The sequence below is a fragment of the Eubalaena glacialis genome, chromosome 15, assembly GCF_028564815.1.
Source record: "Eubalaena glacialis isolate mEubGla1 chromosome 15, mEubGla1.1.hap2.+ XY, whole genome shotgun sequence".
NCBI lineage: Eukaryota > Metazoa > Chordata > Mammalia > Artiodactyla > Balaenidae > Eubalaena > Eubalaena glacialis.
In genome coordinates this window covers 87,482,397-87,503,945 of record NC_083730.1, presented here as the reverse complement: position 1 = coordinate 87,503,945, position 21,549 = coordinate 87,482,397, and the positions used below count along the sequence as shown (strand labels likewise).

General features: G+C 43.3%; 1 protein-coding gene across 1 annotated transcript in view; it reads right to left on the bottom strand.

The window, feature by feature from the left end:
- The window catches only part of DNAH10 (dynein axonemal heavy chain 10), a 157,018-nt gene that overhangs the window by 71,920 nt on the left and 63,549 nt on the right, over positions 1-21,549 (bottom strand). The window contains exons 27-37 of the mRNA XM_061170347.1: positions 20,448-20,681; positions 18,588-18,710; positions 16,365-16,598; positions 14,616-14,839; positions 10,152-10,421; positions 9,822-10,005; positions 8,029-8,163; positions 6,705-6,857; positions 4,336-4,524; positions 2,077-2,223; positions 1,303-1,494 (exon numbers count right to left, since the gene is read on the bottom strand). Coding sequence (XP_061026330.1) covers positions 1,303-1,494; positions 2,077-2,223; positions 4,336-4,524; positions 6,705-6,857; positions 8,029-8,163; positions 9,822-10,005; positions 10,152-10,421; positions 14,616-14,839; positions 16,365-16,598; positions 18,588-18,710; positions 20,448-20,681 — 2,085 coding nt within the window. The remainder of the gene's footprint in view (positions 1-1,302; positions 1,495-2,076; positions 2,224-4,335; positions 4,525-6,704; positions 6,858-8,028; positions 8,164-9,821; positions 10,006-10,151; positions 10,422-14,615; positions 14,840-16,364; positions 16,599-18,587; positions 18,711-20,447; positions 20,682-21,549) is intronic.

Here is a 21,549-nt window from a genome sequence, read left to right as displayed (position 1 = left end):
AATGCAATCATGCAGTATGTAGTTTTGGGTGTCTGGCTTCTTTCACTCAGCATCATGTTTTTAAGGTTCACCCATCAGTGTAGCCTGTGTCAGTACTTCCTTCCTTTTTATGGCCAAATAATATTCCATTGTATGGATGGACCACATTTTGTCTATCTCTTCATCCATTGATGATATTTGCATTATTTCCACTTGTTGGCACTTATGAATAATGCTGCTATGAACGTTCGTGGACAAGTTTTCATGTAGATAAATACGTTCTCATTTCTCTTGGGTTTATACCTAGGAATAAAATTGCTGTTCGTCATATAGTAACTCTACGTTTCACTTCCTGAGGAACCACCAGACTGTTTTCCAAAGTGGCTACACCATTCTACATTCCCACGAAAAACACATCTTTTTAAACAATCACCTCTAGAGGAAACCACCAGGGCCAGGAAAGGTGCATAGAGATCTCTCATCTGTGGTCAGTACCCGCTGCCCCGGCCTGAGGCCTCTGGGTAGCCTGATGCCCCAAGGTGGCCCGTCCAGAGGCAGCCCCCCAAACCTGCAGCTTTGGGCATTTACGCCCTGAGCAGAACGCTTTGGCAATAATGTATGGCTTACAGACAACATATACAATCTCACAGGCTTCAGATGATCAAAATTTTACTTGTAATATCTAATTTAAAATTTTTCAAGTGTGACTCTGGGGGAAAAAAAAGGTGGGCTGGGGAGAGAAGCTTAGATGGTTGGGCTCCAAAACAAAATACTTAATTTATCTGATCACATTATGCCAAAAACATTTTTGGAAGGTGATATATCCATACAGTGGAGTATTACTCAGCCTCAAAAAGGAAGGGAATTCTGACACATGCTACAACATGGATGAACCTTGAGGACACTATGCTGAGTGAAATCAGCCAGACACAAAAGGACAAACACTGTATGATTCCACTCATATGAGGTCCCCAGAGGAGTCAAATGCCCAGAGACAGAAAGTAGAATAGAGGTTACCAGGGGCTGAAGGAGGAGGATGGGGAGTTATTATTTAATGGGGACAGAGTTTCAGTTTTGCACGATGCAAAACTCTTTCACAACAACATGAATATATTTAACATGACTAAACTGTACTAAAAATGGATAAAATGGTAAATCTTATGTGTACTTTACCACAATAAAAAAAGAAAATGGGGGTGGGGAATGGTTAAGATGGTAAATGTTATGTGTATTTTACCACAATTATTTTTAAATGAAAAAAAAAAAAAAAATGGAAAGGACCCAGAAAAAGTCAGTGAACTCTCATCCTCAGCACCATTTTACCTGGACAGGTAAGACAACGTAGCCATTTTCCCGGAGCACCTGTTCTACAGCATCATTGAAATCGGGGTAGCGAACCCGCGGGCAGTCGAGTCCAGGAAACAGATCGGAAATCAAACCAAGGAAGAGAGGGACGTCTTCAAACACGAACTTGGGCAGATTCATGTCTCGAAGGGCCCTCATAAGCACCACATCCTGGATGGAACGAAACACAGACGTCTTTAAAGACGTTTCTGAAAGCCCCCAGGGCTAGACTAGAAATCCTCTTATGAAGTAGACAATGAAATTTTATATGAAATATAAAACATAAAGCATTCCAAGTAGAGTTTCTGGAGAAACACACGAGTCTATTGCCCACAGAGTGGCATTGATCAGACTCTGTTTTGGAGTAAATCCGGTGTGAAAGAAACATGATCGCCCCTCTGGCTTTTATTGCAAAGAGGAAATAACTCATGTTCGTGCTTTCTAGAGAATTTTGTTCATCCCCACCCCTCCAGCCCATCATCCTGCAATTGTAGATTGATTATTACCATTGAAGTATCACAAATATTGGCACCATGAAGACATTGAACTGGACCTTATGGTAATAAGCCAAATTAGAAGAGAACAATGTAATGAAGAAGAGACCAAATGAAGGCCAGACAAGTAAATGAACTGACAGCTAAGAATAAAACTTTCTCTTGATACCTGTGCTCCCCGTCACCTCCATCCCAGCATTTATTCAATACACAGGAACCAAATTAAAAAACCAGAGAACTTAGAGCACGTGGCCCCTACCTCCCTAAGTTCAGAAGAACCTCTCTTCAGCTCACCAGCCATCACCAACACTGATTTAAGGGCTCTGAGTCCAAAATCATAATGATGTTGCTTGGAGAGCTGCTCCCGGGCCAGCTTATACAGAACGGTCATCTTTTTGGCCAGAGTCTTTTGTGATAAAAGACAATGAAATATAAATGAAGAAAATGCCCTGAAATCACCAGAACATCATGACACAAAGAAAACTGACATAAAGATGTTCAGATGAAGCTGCTCTACAAACCAGCAAATCTTGCCTCCAACAAATACCAGGATGGGTCCTCCGTTTTTAACAGTGACAAATTACGACCTAATTTAAAAGAACACCAGCCTTACCAGACAGAGTTGGATGACAGCCCTTGAAAGCCAAGGAAAATCTTAACCACCTTCAAGAACAGAATTCATACAACTTTTTAAATCATAGAGATTACACTCCAGAAATTTGCTTCCTTTGACCTAAACATGTTATTAAAGTTATCTTGTAACTGTTTTTGAGGACAAGTCATCCACCTGGTCTACATCAAGGATTCAAAACTTGCTGGTCCCTATGGATGGCATGGGGATTTTGCTCATTGAAACTAAGAACCAGGGATCTCTCCACTCTGGCTCAAAATCCATAGACAATAGGATTGGCAATAAGAGCCTTTACCAAAAAACTGCAGAGAAGCAACCTAACAATCTTTTATCTTAAAAATATTCGTTATTTTGCACTTTTTCCAGAACCTTCCGGGGAAATGTATGTGCATAATCTTTTTATACATATTTTAAGAGATGATAAAGGAGTTATCTCTCTATATATATATTTTAAAGCCACATATTCTCAAGGGCACGAGGCTTAGTGAAAAAAGCCCACCTGAAAGGGTTACATGTTGTATGATTCCGAGTATAGAACATTCTAGAAGTGATGCAATTGTAGTGATAGAGAATGATTGGCAGTTGTGAGTTAGAGTTGGGGGCAGGCTGTGACCGTTAAGGGCTGACACGAGGGAATTTATCTGTGGCGATGGGACAGTTCCATGTCCGGACTGTGGCTCCAGTTACAGTAACTCTCCTACATACAAACCTTCAAGTTGTGAACTTTCAAAGATGCGAATGTGCGTTTGCATGTCCGATCACGTCAGTTCACGTGTCTGGCGTACATTGTCACGTGCGTGCATCCTCTACAAGTGGTTGTGCTTTTTTGTGTACTTTACAGTACTGTATAGAGTACAGTAGTACAGTATCTTTATTTCTTGCCTGTTCACTCGATGCCAGCCCCTGTATGCCAGCTGCTGAACTGTACTGCTGTGCTTTTCAAGGTACTGTACTGTAAGATTAAAAATGTTTTCTTTATTTTTTGTGTTTGCTTGTTTTTTATGTATTATTTGTGTGAAAAGTATTATAAACCTATTACAGTACAGTACTATATAGCCGACTGGGTACCTAGGCTAACTCTGTTGGACTTATGAACGTGCTCTCGGAACGGAACTCGTTCGTATGTAGGGGACTTACTGTATTCTACACATGTGATTATATGTCGTAGAGCTATACACACACACCAGAGAGAGAGAGAAGGTGAAACCTTGTGGAATCCAAATAAAGTCCGCACTTGAGTTAACAGCATTGCGCCCGCATCAGTTTCCTGGATTTTTAAAAAAATATTTATTTATTTGGCTGCACCGGGTCTTAGTTGCGGCATGCGGGATCTTATTTTTTAGTTGCTGCATGTGGGATCCAGTTGCCTGACCAGGGGTCAAACCCAGGCCCCCTGCATTGGGAGCACGGAGTTTTAACCACTGGACCACCAGGGAAGTCCCAGTTTCCTGGTTTTGATGTTATCACTGCGGGAAGCTGGGTGAGTGGGACCTGGAACTCTCTGGACTACTGCTGCCATCCCTTGTGAGTCAAATGATTCCAAAATAAAAGTTATAATTTTAAAAAGAGAGAAAGGGAGGACTTCCCCGGTGGTCCAGTGGTTAAGACTCTGCACTTCCACTGCAGGGGGCACAGGTTCAATCCCTGGTCGGGGAACTAAGATCCCACATGCCGCGCAATGTGGCCAAATAAATTAATTTAATTTAATTAAAAAAAATGATGCACTCCCAGGTTTAAAAAAGAGAGAGAGAGAGGGAGAGAGAGAGAAAAGGGAGAGAGACAAAGCAAAACAATCTGAAAAGCCACACGGAATGAAGACGCCCCAGGGCCCCCATCTGCGAGCAGACCCAGGCGGGTGCAGGGACGCCTGGCGCTAAGGGACCTCACCTTGGCCCAGAGGAAGCCCTCGGAGAACAACATGATCTCGCAGATCTGCTGCAGGTCAGGCACAATCACCACCACAGGCCGGAACAGGGCCTTCACTGACTCGGGCAGTTCCGTGCGGCCCGCGTAGCCGGGGTTCATGGTGATGAAGATGCCCATTCTCGAGTCCAGGGAGATCTCCTGCCCTTCAAACTAGGGGACGAGAGGAAAGGAAGGAAGGATTCTGCTGCTGGCCAGCCTACCACGGGGCAAGGAGGCCTGGGGAGCCGCACGGCTCTTCCTTTCATGGGTACAAGACAGACACCACCATCTGTCTCTTGCCCTTTCCCGGTGATAAATGCAGAGTCCTCGTGCTTACGGCCTCAATGTTCTGGGGTGCCAGCCTCAGCCGACCCCCAAACTCTGATGTGAATCAAGGGTCTGTCCACTTGAGAAGTAGCTGATGTTGGGAAAGTGTGCAGCCGGGGGTTGATTCGAGGCACTGTGTGACCTCCAACAGGTCACTTACCCTCTCTGAGTCTCTGTTTCCTTCTCTGCAAGGTTGTGGCAATTAAACGAGACAACATATTCAAGAGCACCCAGCCCACTGCTTCGCACAAAGCGGATTTTCATCTATGTTAGCTGTCACTTCTCTCCCCATTCCCACCTTCATGCTGGTCTGGCTGGCTGGGTGTCACCTGGACCCTTCCGACAGAATCCCACCTCAGCATCCTTCAGGAAACCAGCCTTTGTCCTCCAGGGGCCCCATGGACCAACAAAATGCAGAAGTCTCTATATTTTGAGTCTCGTTAGCCTACAGTTGAATTTCAACTGTCTTAACTTTCCTCTCTACTAAGATTTTACTATCTTATTTCTTTTCGTGGTCCACCAGAGAGACAGACGACAGATGTTTTATTTTTATGAGGCACAGGCTGCCTCAGTGACAGGAGGGCAGCCCAGCCTGAGAGCTGATGCTCCCCAGAGATGGAGGCTGCTGTCTTGTCTCTCAAGTCTGCACTGAGACTACCCTCACCCACGCCTCAGTATCTCATGTGAGTCCCGGATCAACCTCTGGAGACAAGACACAGGCCTGCTCTTAAAAACACAGGCTTCTAGGGACTTCCCTGGCGGTCCAGCGGTTAAAGACTCCACACTTCCACTGCAGGGGGCGTGGGTTCTGTCCCCTGTCAGAGAACTAAGATCCCGCATCCTGCATGCCACGCAGCACGGCCAAAAACTCAAAACAAAACAAAACAGCTTCTAGAAACCCAAACGCATTGCAGGCTCAATGTGCCTCCCATGGGAGTAGTAAGCTCAGCCCTAAAATGTCTCAGAAGAACTAATTAATAGAAATCCATCTGGAATCCTCAAATGTTTAACAGTACCCAGTGTACATAATCTCTTGACCATGAGCCCTGAGGTCCAGGGAGAAAGCGGGTGGGGTGCAGGGCCGCAGAGGTGCCCACAATGGAATCCTCACCAACCCATGCTGAATTTGGGTCCTGAATCTCCCAATGAGGCTCTGTGGGGCCTTGGAGGATGTACAGGAGTTTTCAGGTGAAGGAGAAAAAAACGACAATTCCCAGCAGATAGGGATGCATATGGTGTCCCAGGGCATGGAATGTCTGTGGAGCAAGTGGCATAAAGTGACAAGTGTTCAGGGCACGCAGGGGCAAGGACAATGGCCGGAGGAGCAGGAGACCAAGCTGGGATCACAGTGCAGGGAAACGGCCCAGCCACTCTGGTCCCTGTTGTCAGAGAACTCACTCTGGGCTACCTAAATTACATAAGATCCTGTTTCTCCAAATTCTCAACCAGTTTAATCTGATGTAACTTAATACAGACATCCCAAACTTGAGCCTACAAATGTATTGTTGGACAGGGAGAGATCAGTAAACTCTCAAAAAAATTTTTAAGTTTGCCTTTTCACTTTGATAACAACCTTAATAATCTTCCTCATTACAATGCCGTAATTTTACCAGGTATGAAGGCAAATTTTCTTGTTCACTGTGATAATTTCTACTGAAGATATTTTGATTGAATGGAACGTTGATTTTTTTTTTTAAGTCATTTTTTCTCAAATTTGGGAAGAATATTTTTTGACCTTGAAAGGGGGTCTTACACATCACTTATTTGAGAATCCTGTCCTACCCGTCTATAACTATTAATCACATGTCTGGAATTATTTTGAAGTTCTTAGACTATTATAGTCCTTAATTACCAAAGATGTTGATAATTTGGGGAAACCCAGTTATCTCCATTTGAAAGCAGAAGTTGGGCAAATCTTCATCTACGGGGAACCTAGTCTGGATAGACGACTGTCCACCACCTGATATTTCAGCACGTTCCCAGCCTGGGGACATGATCCGGGTTGGCTTCACACTTATCCTCACCTGGAACCTGGTTAACTGATGGATCAGAGCGTTTCGGATCGTCTGGATCTGGGACGAGATGACTGAGAGCACGGAGGCATCGATGCGATTAAACTCGTCAAAACAGCCCCAAGCCCCACACTGAGCAAGGCCCGAGAAAATCTTCCCGACAGCCTAGGATGAAAGAAGTGTCAGGACAAGGGCAATTTTCATCTTGAAAACTGCAAGCAATCCATGTATGGATACCATTTTCTAATTAAAAGTGAACGACGATCAGAACCTACTGTATAGCACAGGGAACTCTGCTCAGTGCTCTGTAGTGACCTAAATGGGAAAGAAATCCAAAAAAGAGGGGATATATGTATATGTATAGCTGATTCACTGTGCTGTACAGCAGAAACTAACACAACATTGTAAAGCAACTCTACTCCAATAAAAATTTTAAAAATAAAAAATAAAAAAAGGAAATGACAATCATCAGATTGGCAAAGAAGAGCCACCCCAGTAGTGGATCTTCCTGGCAAGACTTCCAAGGCCTCTCATGGGCCAGCTCCCACTCAGAGGATTTCACAAATTAAGGATTTTTAAAAAAAATTTTATTGGAGTAGAGTTGATTTACAATGTTGTGTTAGTTTCTGCTGTACAGCACAGTGAATCAGTTATACATATACATACATCTACTCTTTTTTAGATTCTTTTCCCATATAGGCCATTACAGAGTGTTGAGTAGAGTTCCCTGTGCTATACAGTAGGTCCTTACCAGTTATCTATTTTATATAGAGTAGTTTATATATGTCCATCCCAATCTCCCAATTTATCCCTCCCCGCCTTTCCCCCTGGTAACCATAAGTTTGTTTTCTACATCTGTCACTCTATTTCTGTTTTGTAATTAAGTTCAAGGATTTCACAAATTAAGGATTTTAACGTAAAAACCCAGATTTCTGGCTTCTCTTGAGATGTTGGAAAATCTAACAACACTGGGTCCACTTTTCCAAGTGGCAACAATTGACCTAAGCTCAATAGCGGCTCCCCCTTTAGATGGAGCTTTGCTTTCCAGTTGGCCACAGTCCCCACCACTCTCTATCGTCTGTCTGCTGCTTTATTCATTTACACTATCTAGCTGACTCCAGTGGGCATTTAGTTTGGGACTCTTGCTCTACATGCTGCTAACAAAGAGATACAGCCAAGTTCCTAGACTGGGATGGTGAAACGTGTCCTACTATGTTCCTCCAGCTGTCACCATGTCATCTCATGGAAGCGTATGAGGTGAAATGCCTTCCCACCCTGACCCCCTTTTAGCTCTCTGCCTAAGAAGAATGTACGAGAAGTGACGCCAGGGCCTTACTTTGTAATCCATGCCTTCGCCGCAGTTGGTTACAACACAGAGCAAGCCCAAGGCTTTGGCCAGGTCCTTGGTGGTCTCAGTTTTGCCAGTACCTGCTGGGCCAGCAGGGGCCCCACCCAGATACATGGACAGCGCCTGTTAGAAGCCAAATGCAAAACATACGTTGTCTGATTCACGGAAAGAAACAGTTGTCAATTCCCAGTTTGTGACAGTCTATGCAGGAATATATAAATGGCAATGGACCAGTTCACACTAACCTTTTCTGACAGTCACCATTTTTTTTAAGTCTTTATTGAATTTGTTACAATATTGCTTCTGTTTTACGTTTTGGTTTTTTGGCCCCGAGACAATGTGGGATCTCAGCTCCCCGACCAGGGATCGAACCTGCACCCCCTGCATTGGAAGGCGAACTCTTAACCACTGGACCACCAGGGAAGTCCCTGACAGTCACCATTTTTAACATCTCTTTTCTGTCTTTCTCCGTTGACCTCACTGACCACCCCCCACCCCGCCCCCCATTATATAGGAACCAGTGCACCAGGGACTCTGCAATATGCTGGACTCTGTACCCACCCTGAGGACAATGCCTAGCTGAGGCTCATGGAAACACGGACATCTGTGCAGCGAAGGATTAATTTTGTCAAAAGAAAGGTTTGGCCCTTTGTCTCTAGATCCTAGGAGCTGACCTCTAAGCCCTCAGAATGCCCTGCCTGAGAAGGGTGTCCTTGTTTATCCGGGGACCTTGGGCCACGCCGGACAGTCTAACAATGTGATTTATGGTGGGAGCCTTGGGCCACATGGTATCATCAGGTCAACTTCCGCAGGGTCTGGGATCTAAGGTCAATCATTCAGGGGGTCAGTCATGTCTGCATGACAAGCCCCCAGTTAAGGCGCTGGCCACCAAGGCTCGGTGGGCTTCCCTGGGTGGCAGGACTTCACACGTGCAGCCACACAGAGCTGCCAGAGGAAATGATGCTGTCTGGACAGCTGCATCAGAGAGGAAACCGAAGGCTGGCATCTCCTGGACCCTGTCCTATGCCTTCTCCCATTGCTGATTTTGATCTGTACCCATTTGCTGCGAAAACCATAACCATGACCATAATGGCTTTACTGAATTCCGTCATTCCTTTTAGCAAACTATTGAACCGGAGGGTGGTTTTAGGGGCCGCCTGAACTTGAAACAGCCCAATCCCAAAAGGTGGCACGTAGGTCATATTCCAAATGGAAACTCCTTTATAGATTTTCAAAGTGTAACATCCCTTACTCTCAGCATTAACTTCCTGGGGCTGCCGTAACAAAGTACCACAAACTGGCTGGCTTAAAACAACCGAAATGTATTCTTTCACAGTTCTGGAGGCTAAAAGTCTGAAATCAAGGTGTGGGTAGGGCCACACTCCTTCCGGAGGCTCCAGGGGAGGATCCTTCCTGACCTCTTCCAGCTTCTGGTGGCCCCAGGTGTCCCTGGCTTGTGGCCGCATCCCTCCCGTCTCTGCCTCCGTCTTCACATCACTTTCTCTGTGTCTCTGTGTTCTCTTCTCTTCTTACAAGGACATCAGTCCCCGGTATTAGGGCCCTAATCCAGGATGTTCTCGCCCCAATCCTTAACTAATTCGATCTGCCAAGACCCTATTTCTAAATAAGGTCACATCCGAGCTTCCGAGCAGACCTGAATTTGGGGCAGGGTAGGGGACACTGGTCAACCCAGTACACCATCACCATTCCCACAGTCACCCTTAGAGAAAAACACATAACCCCAGGGGAACGATCACCAAGAGAGCCAGGCTGCCAATCACCTGAGTGAGAGTCAGGTAAATCCGGTCCGTAAGGGGCGTGACAACCAGCCTCCCGTTCAAACCCATGTACTCGTAGCCGTAGCTGAAGGTCCCCGTGCACTGGCGGACGCTCAGCTCATCTGGTTCTCGGTCCCAGTAGAACCGCAGCTGACTTTCCCATTCGAACTCCCGGGCCTCGAGAACGCTGGAAGGTGAGTGACGGGGGATAAGTGAAGAGAGACAGAGATGCAGCAGAAGGTGGGCAAGGGGGAGGAAGGAGAGACGCTGAGAGAGGCCAGAGGACGACAGAAGACAGGTTTCGAGACGCCAGTGCCCTGGTCAGGTCCCTACCTGCCCCGTATGAAAGAGTCAACTATGTCTCGGGCGTGCACGTCGATGATGAGGACGGTGTTGTATTTCTTTCTGTCGTTTCTGCTCAAGGACATGGCGATCCGAGTGACCAGCTTATCAATCTGCCGGTGCATCTTCCGGCCGTAGTTCTTCATGGCCTGCTTCTCCCCTTGCTGCACTTTGCGGAAGACATCTTCCACCTCCCAGGTCCACCACACCTGGCTGGCGGCCAGCACCACCATCCCTTGGTACAGGAGCATCCAGTCGACCCTAAGGGAAAAGCACGTCTTCAATGAGATTTTCCCAGGATTGGGACCGAAAACGATCCTGTCAAGAATCTAATTCTTTCAAAAGGAAATCCTGCTGTACACTGTTGTAAATTGGTACAGCTACTATGGAGAACAGTATGGAGCGTCCTTTAAAAAACTTAAAATAGAACTACCATATGATCCAGCAATCGCACTCCTAGACATATACCCGGAGAAAACCATAATCCGAAAGGATACATGCACCCCAATGTTCACTGCTGCACTATTTACAATAGCCAAGACATGGAAGCAACCCAAATGTCCATCGACAGAGGAATGGACAAAGAAGATGTGGTACATGTATACAATGGAATATTACTCAGTCATAAAAAGAATGAAATAATGCCATTTGCAGCAACATGGGTGGACCTAGAGATTATCATACTCAGTGAAGTCAGTCAGACAAAGACAAACATCATATGATATCACTTATATGTGGAATCTAAAAAATAATACAAATGAACTTATTTATGAAACAGACTCAGACATAGAAAACAAACTTATGGTTACTAAACGGGAAGGGGGGAAATAAATTAGGAGTATGGGATTAACAGATACGAACCAATATACATAAAATAGATAAGCAACAAGGATTTACTGTATAGCAGAGAGAATTATATTCAAAAAAATATCTATTTCTTTGGTCCGGAATAGGGACGGCAAAGTATGAGCTGCAGGTAAGCAAAGGAGAATAAAACTTTTCTGGCCAGATAGTAAAACACCAGGCCAACAGAGACATGCACATGAAAAAGTTACAGGTGCACGACTGTGTAAAAGATGCCAGATCACTTTAAAGACGTGTCTTTACAGATGTTTAAAAATTATTTAACATTATGGGCATATTGTAAGAATTTTTAAATTTTTAAAAATTCCAACAAAATAATTAATTATCTCTGACCACACCCCCCCGTGGTTCCTTGTTATAATTTCCTGAGTGTCACTCGGCACGCTTTTCCATTCTCATACAAACCTGTTCAAAGTTCAAGATACACAAATGGGGAGAAGGGGTTGTGAGGGCTGTTTCTCCAAAATCGGCATCAGGGAACACAAGCTACACTGCACCTTGCTTTTCTCACCTATTGGTTCTAGTGGGCATGCGTCTAGGTCAACGGACATAGGTCTGACCCGGTCCTCGTCAAAGCTGCACGATATTTCAGAGCATCAAAGTATCGCAATTTAAGCAGACGTTTCCGCACTGATGTCTATTCAAGTTGCTTCCAGTTCTTTTGCCAATACAAACAATACCACGGTAAACATCTCTCTACATCGTTTGGCACTGTCTCGAGGAATTTTTGGTTGTCACAACTGGGGGAAAGGGTATTGCTGGCATCTAGTGGGTGCTAGAGGCCAGCGATGCTGCTAAACAACCTACAATAAACAGGACGGTCTCCCACAGCAAAGAATTATCCGGGCCCAGATGTCAACAGCACCGATGGTGAGAAACCCTGTTTTATGCACATCCTGAGGAGTCAGAGCGGCTTCTAGTGTTACGGACCAGAGTCCCAAGTGCAGGGCAACCAGTACCAAAGCACTTTTTTGATAGTTTATTTTAACAGGAATAGTCAAATTACTTTAAAACGTTGTAGCAATCCGTCCCCCCACCAGCCATGCATAGTGCTGTCCTTCTCACTACACCCTCTCCAGCACTAGGCATTATATTTTTTTGAATTTTTTGCCAATCTGAGAGGTGAACAAAACAATATCTCATTCGGCCTTAATCTGCAGATCCTTGATGACCAGTGAAGTCTTTCCTCTTTTCATATGTTTATCAGCCACTTGGATTTCCCCTACTGACATACTAATTTCCAAAGCTGGTAAGTGCCTTGAAACACATTAGGGCAAACTTTTCTTCTAAATCGTACCTAAAAAAATAATGGACCCAGAGCTATAAGTTCCAATCCAGTAAAAGTGACTGCAAATGACGAGTCATTATCTTGATGATGGACAATTAATGGCAAAATAAATTTTAAAGAATATTTAAAACAATAAAAAGTATTTGGCTTTAACGTCTTGCGCTAAAATTGTGCGGTGCCTCTAAAACCTAAATAGTATGTATAGCTATGGTCCCGACACACAAGAGAGATGTGACAAAGGTGATGGAGGTCCAGAGGACGGTACTGAAATGACGAACAAAGATGGACCTTGCGAAAGGCAACAAACCTGGGAAGTAGGAAATCAGGAGAGGTGGAAACACTATAGCCAGAGAAAATAAAGTGGTTCAGGGCAGAGCTAAGATGAACGTGATGGTGTTTGGCAAATCCCAGGATGGCGGGTGTGCTCTGGGGCTACATACACCTGGGCCTGCCCTCTCAGTGATGTTGAAACATGTCCCCTCAAGTAAATCAATATTATCATTTCACTGACTCACCCCCTTCATTAGGAGCGACAAGTTCGCTTTAGCAGAGGGGTATTTAGGTGAGGAAAGGGGTGGCTTGGACATTTCCCAATTAATCAGGTTGCATTCTCTTAACTCTGTCTTCCACCAACCACACGTTGTCACATATAGCAACACCCTGGCAAAGTAGTAGTTATGAGGCAAATAAAATGAATAAATGCAGATATAAAATTCATACGATTTGGGAACATTGCAGAGATTTTTAGATATTCCGCGATCTCTACTTCTGAAGGGCAGTGGTTTCTGTCTAGTTCAGTTTTGAAACAGCATCAAGCACAGTGATTAGCCCAGAGCAGGAATCCAATAAACGCTAGTAAAATGAATGAATACAGACCATGATGGGCTAAGGCCACCTCCTATCAGCTCATGAGAGGTAACTGACAAATATTCAGGAATTTTGCAAGCAGGGTGTTAAACTTCTTACCATTATTCCATTCAGCTTTTTTTTTTTTTTTTTTTAATTTTGGCCACGCCGCACAGCTTGCTGGATCTCAGTTCCCCAACCAGGGACCGAACCCAGGCCCTTGGCAGTGAAAGGGTGGAGTCTTAACCACTGGACTGCCAGGGAATTCCCTCCATTTAGCCTTCTTGAAATCAGACATGTGGGAGTATTTACACCATGGGAATTGGGAAATGCTCTACAGCAAAGCTTTTTTTTTCCCAGAGAGCTAGTTTACCAATACACCACTGAATGTGTGTATATATATATATATGGACACCTGATTACATAAAGAGGTAAACCAATTTTTTTATATGGTGCAGAACCTAAGAAAAAGCAGGATCCTAATCAGACAAATATTATGCTCTGTTCTAATAATTTATTTAAACAGACATTTTCAGTTTGCAAAATCAAAAAGGCAGCATGCAAAACCAAGAGGACGGTGCTCTGATGATAATAAAGACTTTATGTCTGCATAAAGGCCCTGCCAAATGTACAACTCTCCTGGAAAGTTATCCAAAGATGCTTTACGGGCTTTGAGTTCAGCCCTCTTAGCCACTAGGATCAGGCATGGTTCAGCTCAGTGTTTGGAAGCTTCTAGGCCACAAAAATCAAAGAATGATTGAAACTCATCAACTACTTTAGAAACAACTTTACCCATTAACCTACACATAGAATCCACCTTAATGAACACCTGGTTTCTGGTGGGTCACTAGGTTCTCACACTTGAGCTCAGAATCCCCTGGGATATTGTGAAAACCCAGATCCCTGGGCCCCACCCCGAGAATTTCTTTTTTTTTCCTCCTAATATTTATTTGTTCGTTTGTTTGTTTATTTTGGCTGCACCAAGTCTTAGTTGCAGCACGTGGGATCTTAGCTGCAGCATGTGGACTTCTTGGTTGCGGCATGTGGACTTCTTGGTTGCAGCATGTGAACTCTTAGTTGCAGCATGCATGCGGGATCTAGTTCCCCAATCAGGGATTGAACCCGGGCCCCCTGCATTGGGAGCATGAAGTCTTACCCACTGGACCACCAGGGAGGTCCCCCGAGAATTTCTGTTGGGGCAGGTTTGGGGTGGGGCCCAGGAATATGCATTTCTACCAGGCTCCCAGGGACCCTGATGCTGCCGGTCCGGGGACCACACTTTGAGACGTGCCATATGAGGTGATCCTTACAGGACGGATATACATCAGCTAATTTAGCTACGGCGGGAAAAGAAAACCTCATTTGAAATGTCAGTTGATCTACTCCAAACCTTGAAAATTGATCCATTATGACCATAAATATGATAAAGTAACACACAATCAAACTTACAATCTTACCTGGTTCTGTCTTCACAGTATCTAAAGATAGCCTCTTTGGTAATTAGCCTGTTAGTTCTTCGCATTTCATTCAAAATTGCTGTCATCCAGTCCTCCACGCGCCCCTCGGCCCGGATGATCTTCCGGAACTCCATGACCTCTCCTTCTGCTGAAATCATGGCAGACACCAGTTTTTCTCCACTGTCCCCGTCATTAAACCTCAGCAGTGCTATGTTGTCGTACATCTGAAATACAGTGGGAGAAGCCACCCTGTAATATCTCCCCTGGGTTCTGGAATCAAAGAACAGCCTGCAGTGCCTCATCACACATCAGCACTGCCAGGATGCCAGCAATAGCATCAGAGACCACATGCTAAATACATGTCCATTCATTCAATGACAAACGTTCAGTGGGTACTTTCGCTTATCCTGAACTATGCAAAGGTCTGCGGTAGATTAAACAAAAAGAAAGAAAGAGAAGACAGACTTCCCTCCAACACACACTCTTGAGATTCTAGGGTATATGCTGATATGGAGAGGTATCTGGATATACGGACCAGCTGAAATCAGCATTAATCGAAGGAAAAGTATTGCATTAAGTACTTGATCCTTAGTGCTTTATTTATTTGGAATAAAGGAATTGCTCGAAAACACTGGTTCTCCACCACGGATGATTTTGCCCCCAGGGGACACTGGGTGCCGTCTGGAGACATTTTTGGTCTTCATAGCTGGAGAGGGATGCTCCTGGCATCTATTGGGTAGAGGCCAGGGATGCTGCTGAACATCCTACAATGCACAGGACAGCCCCCCACTCCCACCCCCGACACACACATATACACACAGAGAGAGAAAAAAATTATTTGGCCCAAGATGCCAATAGTGCCAAGGCTGAGAAACCTTGCTCTGGGCTGATACTAAATATAGAGCTTTGATTAGTTGACCAAAGATTATTCCTCACCCAGCTCTGATTCTCTATCACAAGAGACAGTTTTGTCTGTTGTGTTTCCTGCCATTCAATATCGCTCACAGATACACATACGTTTATGTAAAAGTATGAAAACACGGGCTGGAAGGAATTACATCATAGCCATGATGGCAGCTGCCTCTTGAAAGTGGAGGAAGAACTGTGAACGGGGATGGAATAAAGAGTATGTCAACTTTATCTCTACAAATTTATTTTACCAAAAAAGAGACAAAGCAAATATGACTAACTGGTAACAAGAGTGTCAATTCTGGGGGGTAGATAAGGTTCTTTAGCCAACACTGTAAGGCAGGCACTGTTCTAAGTACTTTACAAACATTAACCCATTTAATCTTTATCATTATAAATTTTTATAATTGGAGTTATCTGCATTTACAGATAAGAAACCTGATGCCCAGAGAGGTTAAGTAACTTGCCAAAGGTCACACAGCAAATCCATGTAGAGCCAGGATTTGAACTCAGACAACCTGGCTGGATGTGCTATACCACTATCCTGTATTGTCTCTCTGCTTATTATATTAGTCTTTGTGTATTTCCGTATTGTTTTAGTTTCTCCAAAAAATGTTGTTTGGAGGACTGTGGAAAAAGAGCAACAGATAGCAGCTGAGTGCTGGTGTGACTTCAGACTATAGTGGATTTCATCAGATTTATGCCTCAAATAAAAACCCCAGCAGCGTTTCACAGTCTTAAACCCCTGGGTTGAACCGAACTGTGTAGAAGACTTGAATACAACAAACTGCAGTTACAGAGCTTACGCCACCTCTCCCCTGGGAGCCCCGGGGGGCCGACCTTGATCATGTGCTCCTGGACGCAGAGGGGGTCACTGTTGCCCAGGATGCTGAGCAACTCGTCATCAGAAATGAAGAAGAACCTGGGGAAGGCGTTCCTCTTGGAATCCAAGTAGTCGTTCAGACTCTTCTGGCACTTCTCCAGGCCCTCGCTGATGCCCTGCAGGTCTCTGAGGCGGTTCGGGGCCTCACAGCATCTCTTGATCACGGGGTCTTTCAAGGTCTCGCCCATGATCTGGACAAAGTCAAGAGGACAGCTGTCAAGCCAGGGAAGCAGGAGCCTGGCTCTTGTCCCAGGTGGGCATCTGCCAGGGTCCAGGCACAACAGAGCAAACCCGACAAACCAGAACCTCCACCTTCAGGGAGGCCAAATTGGCAAAAACCGTGAAGTGTTTAAATAAGCACCTTCAGGGACTTCCCTGGTGGTCCAGTGGCTAAAACTCCGCTCTCCCGATGCAGGGGGCCCGGGGTTCAATCCCTGGTCAGGGAACTAGATCCCACGTGCCGCAACTAAAATCCCACATGTGGCAACAAACATCCCGCGTGCCACCACTAAGACCCGGCACAGCTAAATAAATAAATAAATAAATAAATATCTATTTAAAAAATTAAAAATAAATAAGTAAATACCTTCTAACGTACTATATATACATAACTTACTTATTTCCGATGTTTATTTTTTTTCCATCTTCCCGCTAGAAGGTCAGCTGCCCTGCGTAGAGATCTTTCTGTCTTTTGTTCAGTGTTTCCCCAAGTGCCCACAACGGTGTCTGCACACAGCAGACCCTCCATCAGCATTTGCTGGCACTCTGAGCAATGTGTATGCACCTGAATATTCCCCACTCTATATAATGGCAAAAACATAACGATAAGAAAGGAAAAGAAAGAAAAGGAAATAGCCTAAATGTCCAACGAGAGGGAATTAGGTCAATCATTTGCTGTGAAAATTTAGATGTTTATTTATTGAAATATATGATGAGGATGTTAAATTTTTAAAAGATCATACTGATAAGAATGATCCTATTTCATAGAATAATTACATATTTATTGATATGCTTACATAGGAATTAACAAATTCTGGAAAGATACATGTTGAACTATTGAAATGGTTATCTTGGGCATGCGATTGTAGCTATTTTTTCCTTTCTTTTTCTTTCTTTCTTTTTTTTTGCTTTTTTATAATGTCTAAGTCCTTCTATAATGAATAGGTATCTGTTGCGTAATTTTTTTAAGTTTAAAAAAAAGCTTATGCAGATGGATAAGAAAAAAAATCATGAACTCTAATGGACAAAAGAGATCCAAAACGTGAGCTGGCTGCCCGTAACTGGAGAATACAACAGCATCGCTGAGTAGCAAAGTACCTGGGTTTTGAGGTCAGGTGGGCTGGGTGAAAATCCTCACCCCACTAATTACTAGCAGCAGTGACCACTGGTACCACCCTTTCTGGAAGGACTTTAAAATGAGCATAGTCTTTCACGGGTAATTTACTTGTAAACAATCCATCGTAAGATACCCTAAATATGGTAAAAACTTTAGACACAAACTGCAAATTATTTATGAAAGCAAAGAATTTCGCTTCAAACAAGATGTCCAGTTACTAGACAATAATCAACTAAATTAATGTCAAGCCACTCACCAGAACATATAAAGGCATTAAAACATTTTCTCAGATAGTTTCATAATATAAACTATGTTTCTTGTAATATTAAGAGAAAATTATAAGATAGGATTATACAAAATATCTTTATTAGTGTGTTTTTAACCCATAGACATAGAAAAAAGATAAAAGAAATATATATTAAAGGTGATGGAACTATGGAAGATACATTTTCCCCTGCTTTTCTACATTTTCCCAAGCTTTTTACACAAGTACTATTTTTTCTTTTTTTTTTTTACCATGCGTCATGTGGGATCTTAGTTCCCAGACCAGGGATTGAAACCACGCTCCCTGAAGTGGAAGCACGGAGCCCCAGCCACTGGACCACCAGGGAAGTCCCACGAGTACTACTTTTATAATAAAAAATAAATATGAAAACCTTCTAGTGCCATAGGCCAGTGGCTTAAGATCAAACAGAAATTTTTACTGAAGAGATTAAGTTCATATACAATGATAGAAAAAATTGAGAAGCTACTAATAGACAAAATACTACATGCAAATACGTAAGTAAAAGTATCTCAAATCACTGTTCTTCTTTCAAGACTAAAATAGAAGCCAGTCACTTGCCCTTTTAAATACTCTATCGATGTTGTCAAACTTCTTTGCTTCATCTGGAAGTTGTGATCTGATATCTCCACCGATAAAGATGCTTTCCAGATACATCCATTTTCTCTGAACCAACATCCAAACCTGTAAATGCACAATGTTACCATCAACACAGGTTCCCAGGTACCTCGAGCTGTGTATGGCAAAATCTCACCTTAACACGGGACAGATTTAAACCAACTCAGGTCAAAAGATTTTCCAGGCAAGAGGGCAGAGTGAGTGCATACACTCCTTTCCAAATATATAGGAATGATAGAGGAAGCGTAGCTAAATATTCTAAAATACACAGCCACACTCAAAAGCAAAAGAAAACTCTCTGCCCCAGCCTGGGACAGGGAGGAAGCTTCTAGTTGTGAGCAGGGGTTGGAGCCCTGTGACCCAAAGGAAAAACTGTGCAGAAGCCCAAGCAAAAACTGACCCAAATACTACGTGACCCACAATTCCACTCCTAGGCATAGACCCAGAAGAACTGAAAACAGGGACTCAAAAAGTAGTTGTACACCAACACTTACAGAAGCACTATTTCATTAACCAAAAGGTGGAAACAACCCAAATGTCCATCAACAGGTGAATGGGATACACAAAGTGTGGTCCATCCACACAATGGAATACGATTCAGCCACAAAAAAGAATGAAGCACTGACACATTCTACAACATAGATGAACCTTGAAAATATGACGCTAAGTGAAAGAAGCCAGACACAAAGGCCACATACTATATGATTGCATTTATATGAAATACCCACAATAGGTAAATTCACAGAGACAGAAAATAGACTGATGGTGGTCAGAGGCTGGAGGGAGGGGAAGTAGGGAGTAATTGCTGTTTAATGGGTACGGGAATTTCTTTAGAGATGATGAAAATGTTCTGGAACTAGATAGAGGTGGTGGTTGCACAACATTGTGAATGGACTAAACGCCACTGAATTGTGGACTGTAAAATGGGTAATTGTATGTTACATAAATTTCATGTCAATTAAAGAAATTTTGTCTTAACAAAGAAAAAAAGCAGTACTATATCCAGGCTAACAGATGCCACTAATAAAAAGTAATAGAAAATCAGCACAGCATTGTAAATCAACTATACTTCAATTTAAAAAAATAAATTAAAAGTTTAAAAAAAAGTTTAAGTAATAGACAAAAAACAAATTTAAAAAAGCAAGTGACGGAAGCCCATGCATGACCACACTCCTAGCCAGTGAAGCAGGCCTGGCTTCATCCCACCCCAAGCTCAGGGTGTGGCAAGTGTAAGGCACTTGCCTACGGTCTGGGGAAGAAAACAAGGCAGCCACACAAAACTGGTGAAATGAGCCTGGGTTGCTCACAGAGGTCTGGACACAAAGCAAGAAAGCCCTAAACCCCCTAATATAAGAAAAATCAAAATCACACAGAGAAAAACCCCCTACCATGAAAGAGAGTCACCAAAAAAAAAAAAAAAAAAAAAAAAAAAAAAAGTGGGGGGGAGATTCTGTCCTGAGAAAATAAAAAGTAGAAGGAAATCAGAAAAGGGCTTTAAATATGTTTAAATTCTTCAATGTGATACAAGAGGTGAAAGCATTCTTGCAACAAGAACAGGACAGTATTAAACAAGAATTAGGACATACGAAAAAGCACTGATTAGGAATCGTGGAAATTAAAAATGCATTCATTGAAATAAAAACTCAGATTGATGCTTCTAATCATCCCTCCCCCCAAAATAAATCAAGACAGAAAAAGTATGAAAGAGGATCATTAGTTTCTAAGCACAAAATATTCTCACACAAAGTTTCCTTCCTGGTATGAATCAGCTCCTTTCCATCTTTTGTGTGTCTTTTTCCTCACCTCAGTGACTTCCCCTATTAGAGAAAGCGTTTTCTCCCATTTGTGAACAGTCTGCAGAAAAGGTCCCACAAATCTGCTTCCTGAGATGCTTTGCAGGTTGAAAGTGTTGTCATCCAGGCACTGGATAACATCATCAACAGACCCCAAGATGTAGCCTCGCTCCTGGGTGCCTTTGTAATACTTGACCACAGTAAATTTCATATTTTCCCACGTGTCCAGGATTTCCTTCACAGCCTGGCCAGGAATATGAAAAGAATGATTCAGGCACAAGGACTGAAAAAACAGAACCCCAACCCAGCAGCAACTTCTTGAGTTTGTCATGGATCAACTCAAACCCAGAGTTCCAGTCAGTGTTCCGAATAAGCAGAGATTCTGGTAATCCTAGTCATCATTTACCGAGCACTTGCTCTGTGACAGGTAAGCACGTGCCATTCACGATCTCCTTAGTCCTCAAAGCACCTCAGTGAGGGAGGGATTATTATTACCCACACTTTACAGAGGCGGGAACTGGGGCTCAGAGAGGGGTCAGCTTGCCACGTTCACTCAGCTACTGAGCGCCAGAACCAGGGTCTAAATTCTGTAATCTGCCTCCAGTCTACATCCTCATGAGATCCTGCCCCTCTGTTTACTCTACTGTTAAGCAAAAAAATCAAATTACAAATTAATATGCCTATTTTTATGACATTTTCAAAAACACCCTGTCAATATTTATGCATATGTGTATATAAAAGTATGTGTATATATAGGTGGTATATATGTGTGCATATGTATGTAAGTATATTATGGGTATATGTAGGTGCATGTGTATATTGCGTCTGTGTATACATGTGTGCATGTATGTATGTGTGATACATGTGTATTTATGTACATGTACATAGGTACATGTTATGTGTATATATGTGTGAGCATGTATGTATATGGGCATACTACTCATGTATGTGGATGTGCATGTATATGTATTTTATACATCTGTGTGTATGTGTATGCATGGATATATGTGTACATGTGTACATATGTGTATACACGTGTATATGCATTTTTTTTTTGGTTGTGCCACGCTGCGGCATGCAGGATCTTAGTTCCCTGACCAGGGATCAAACCC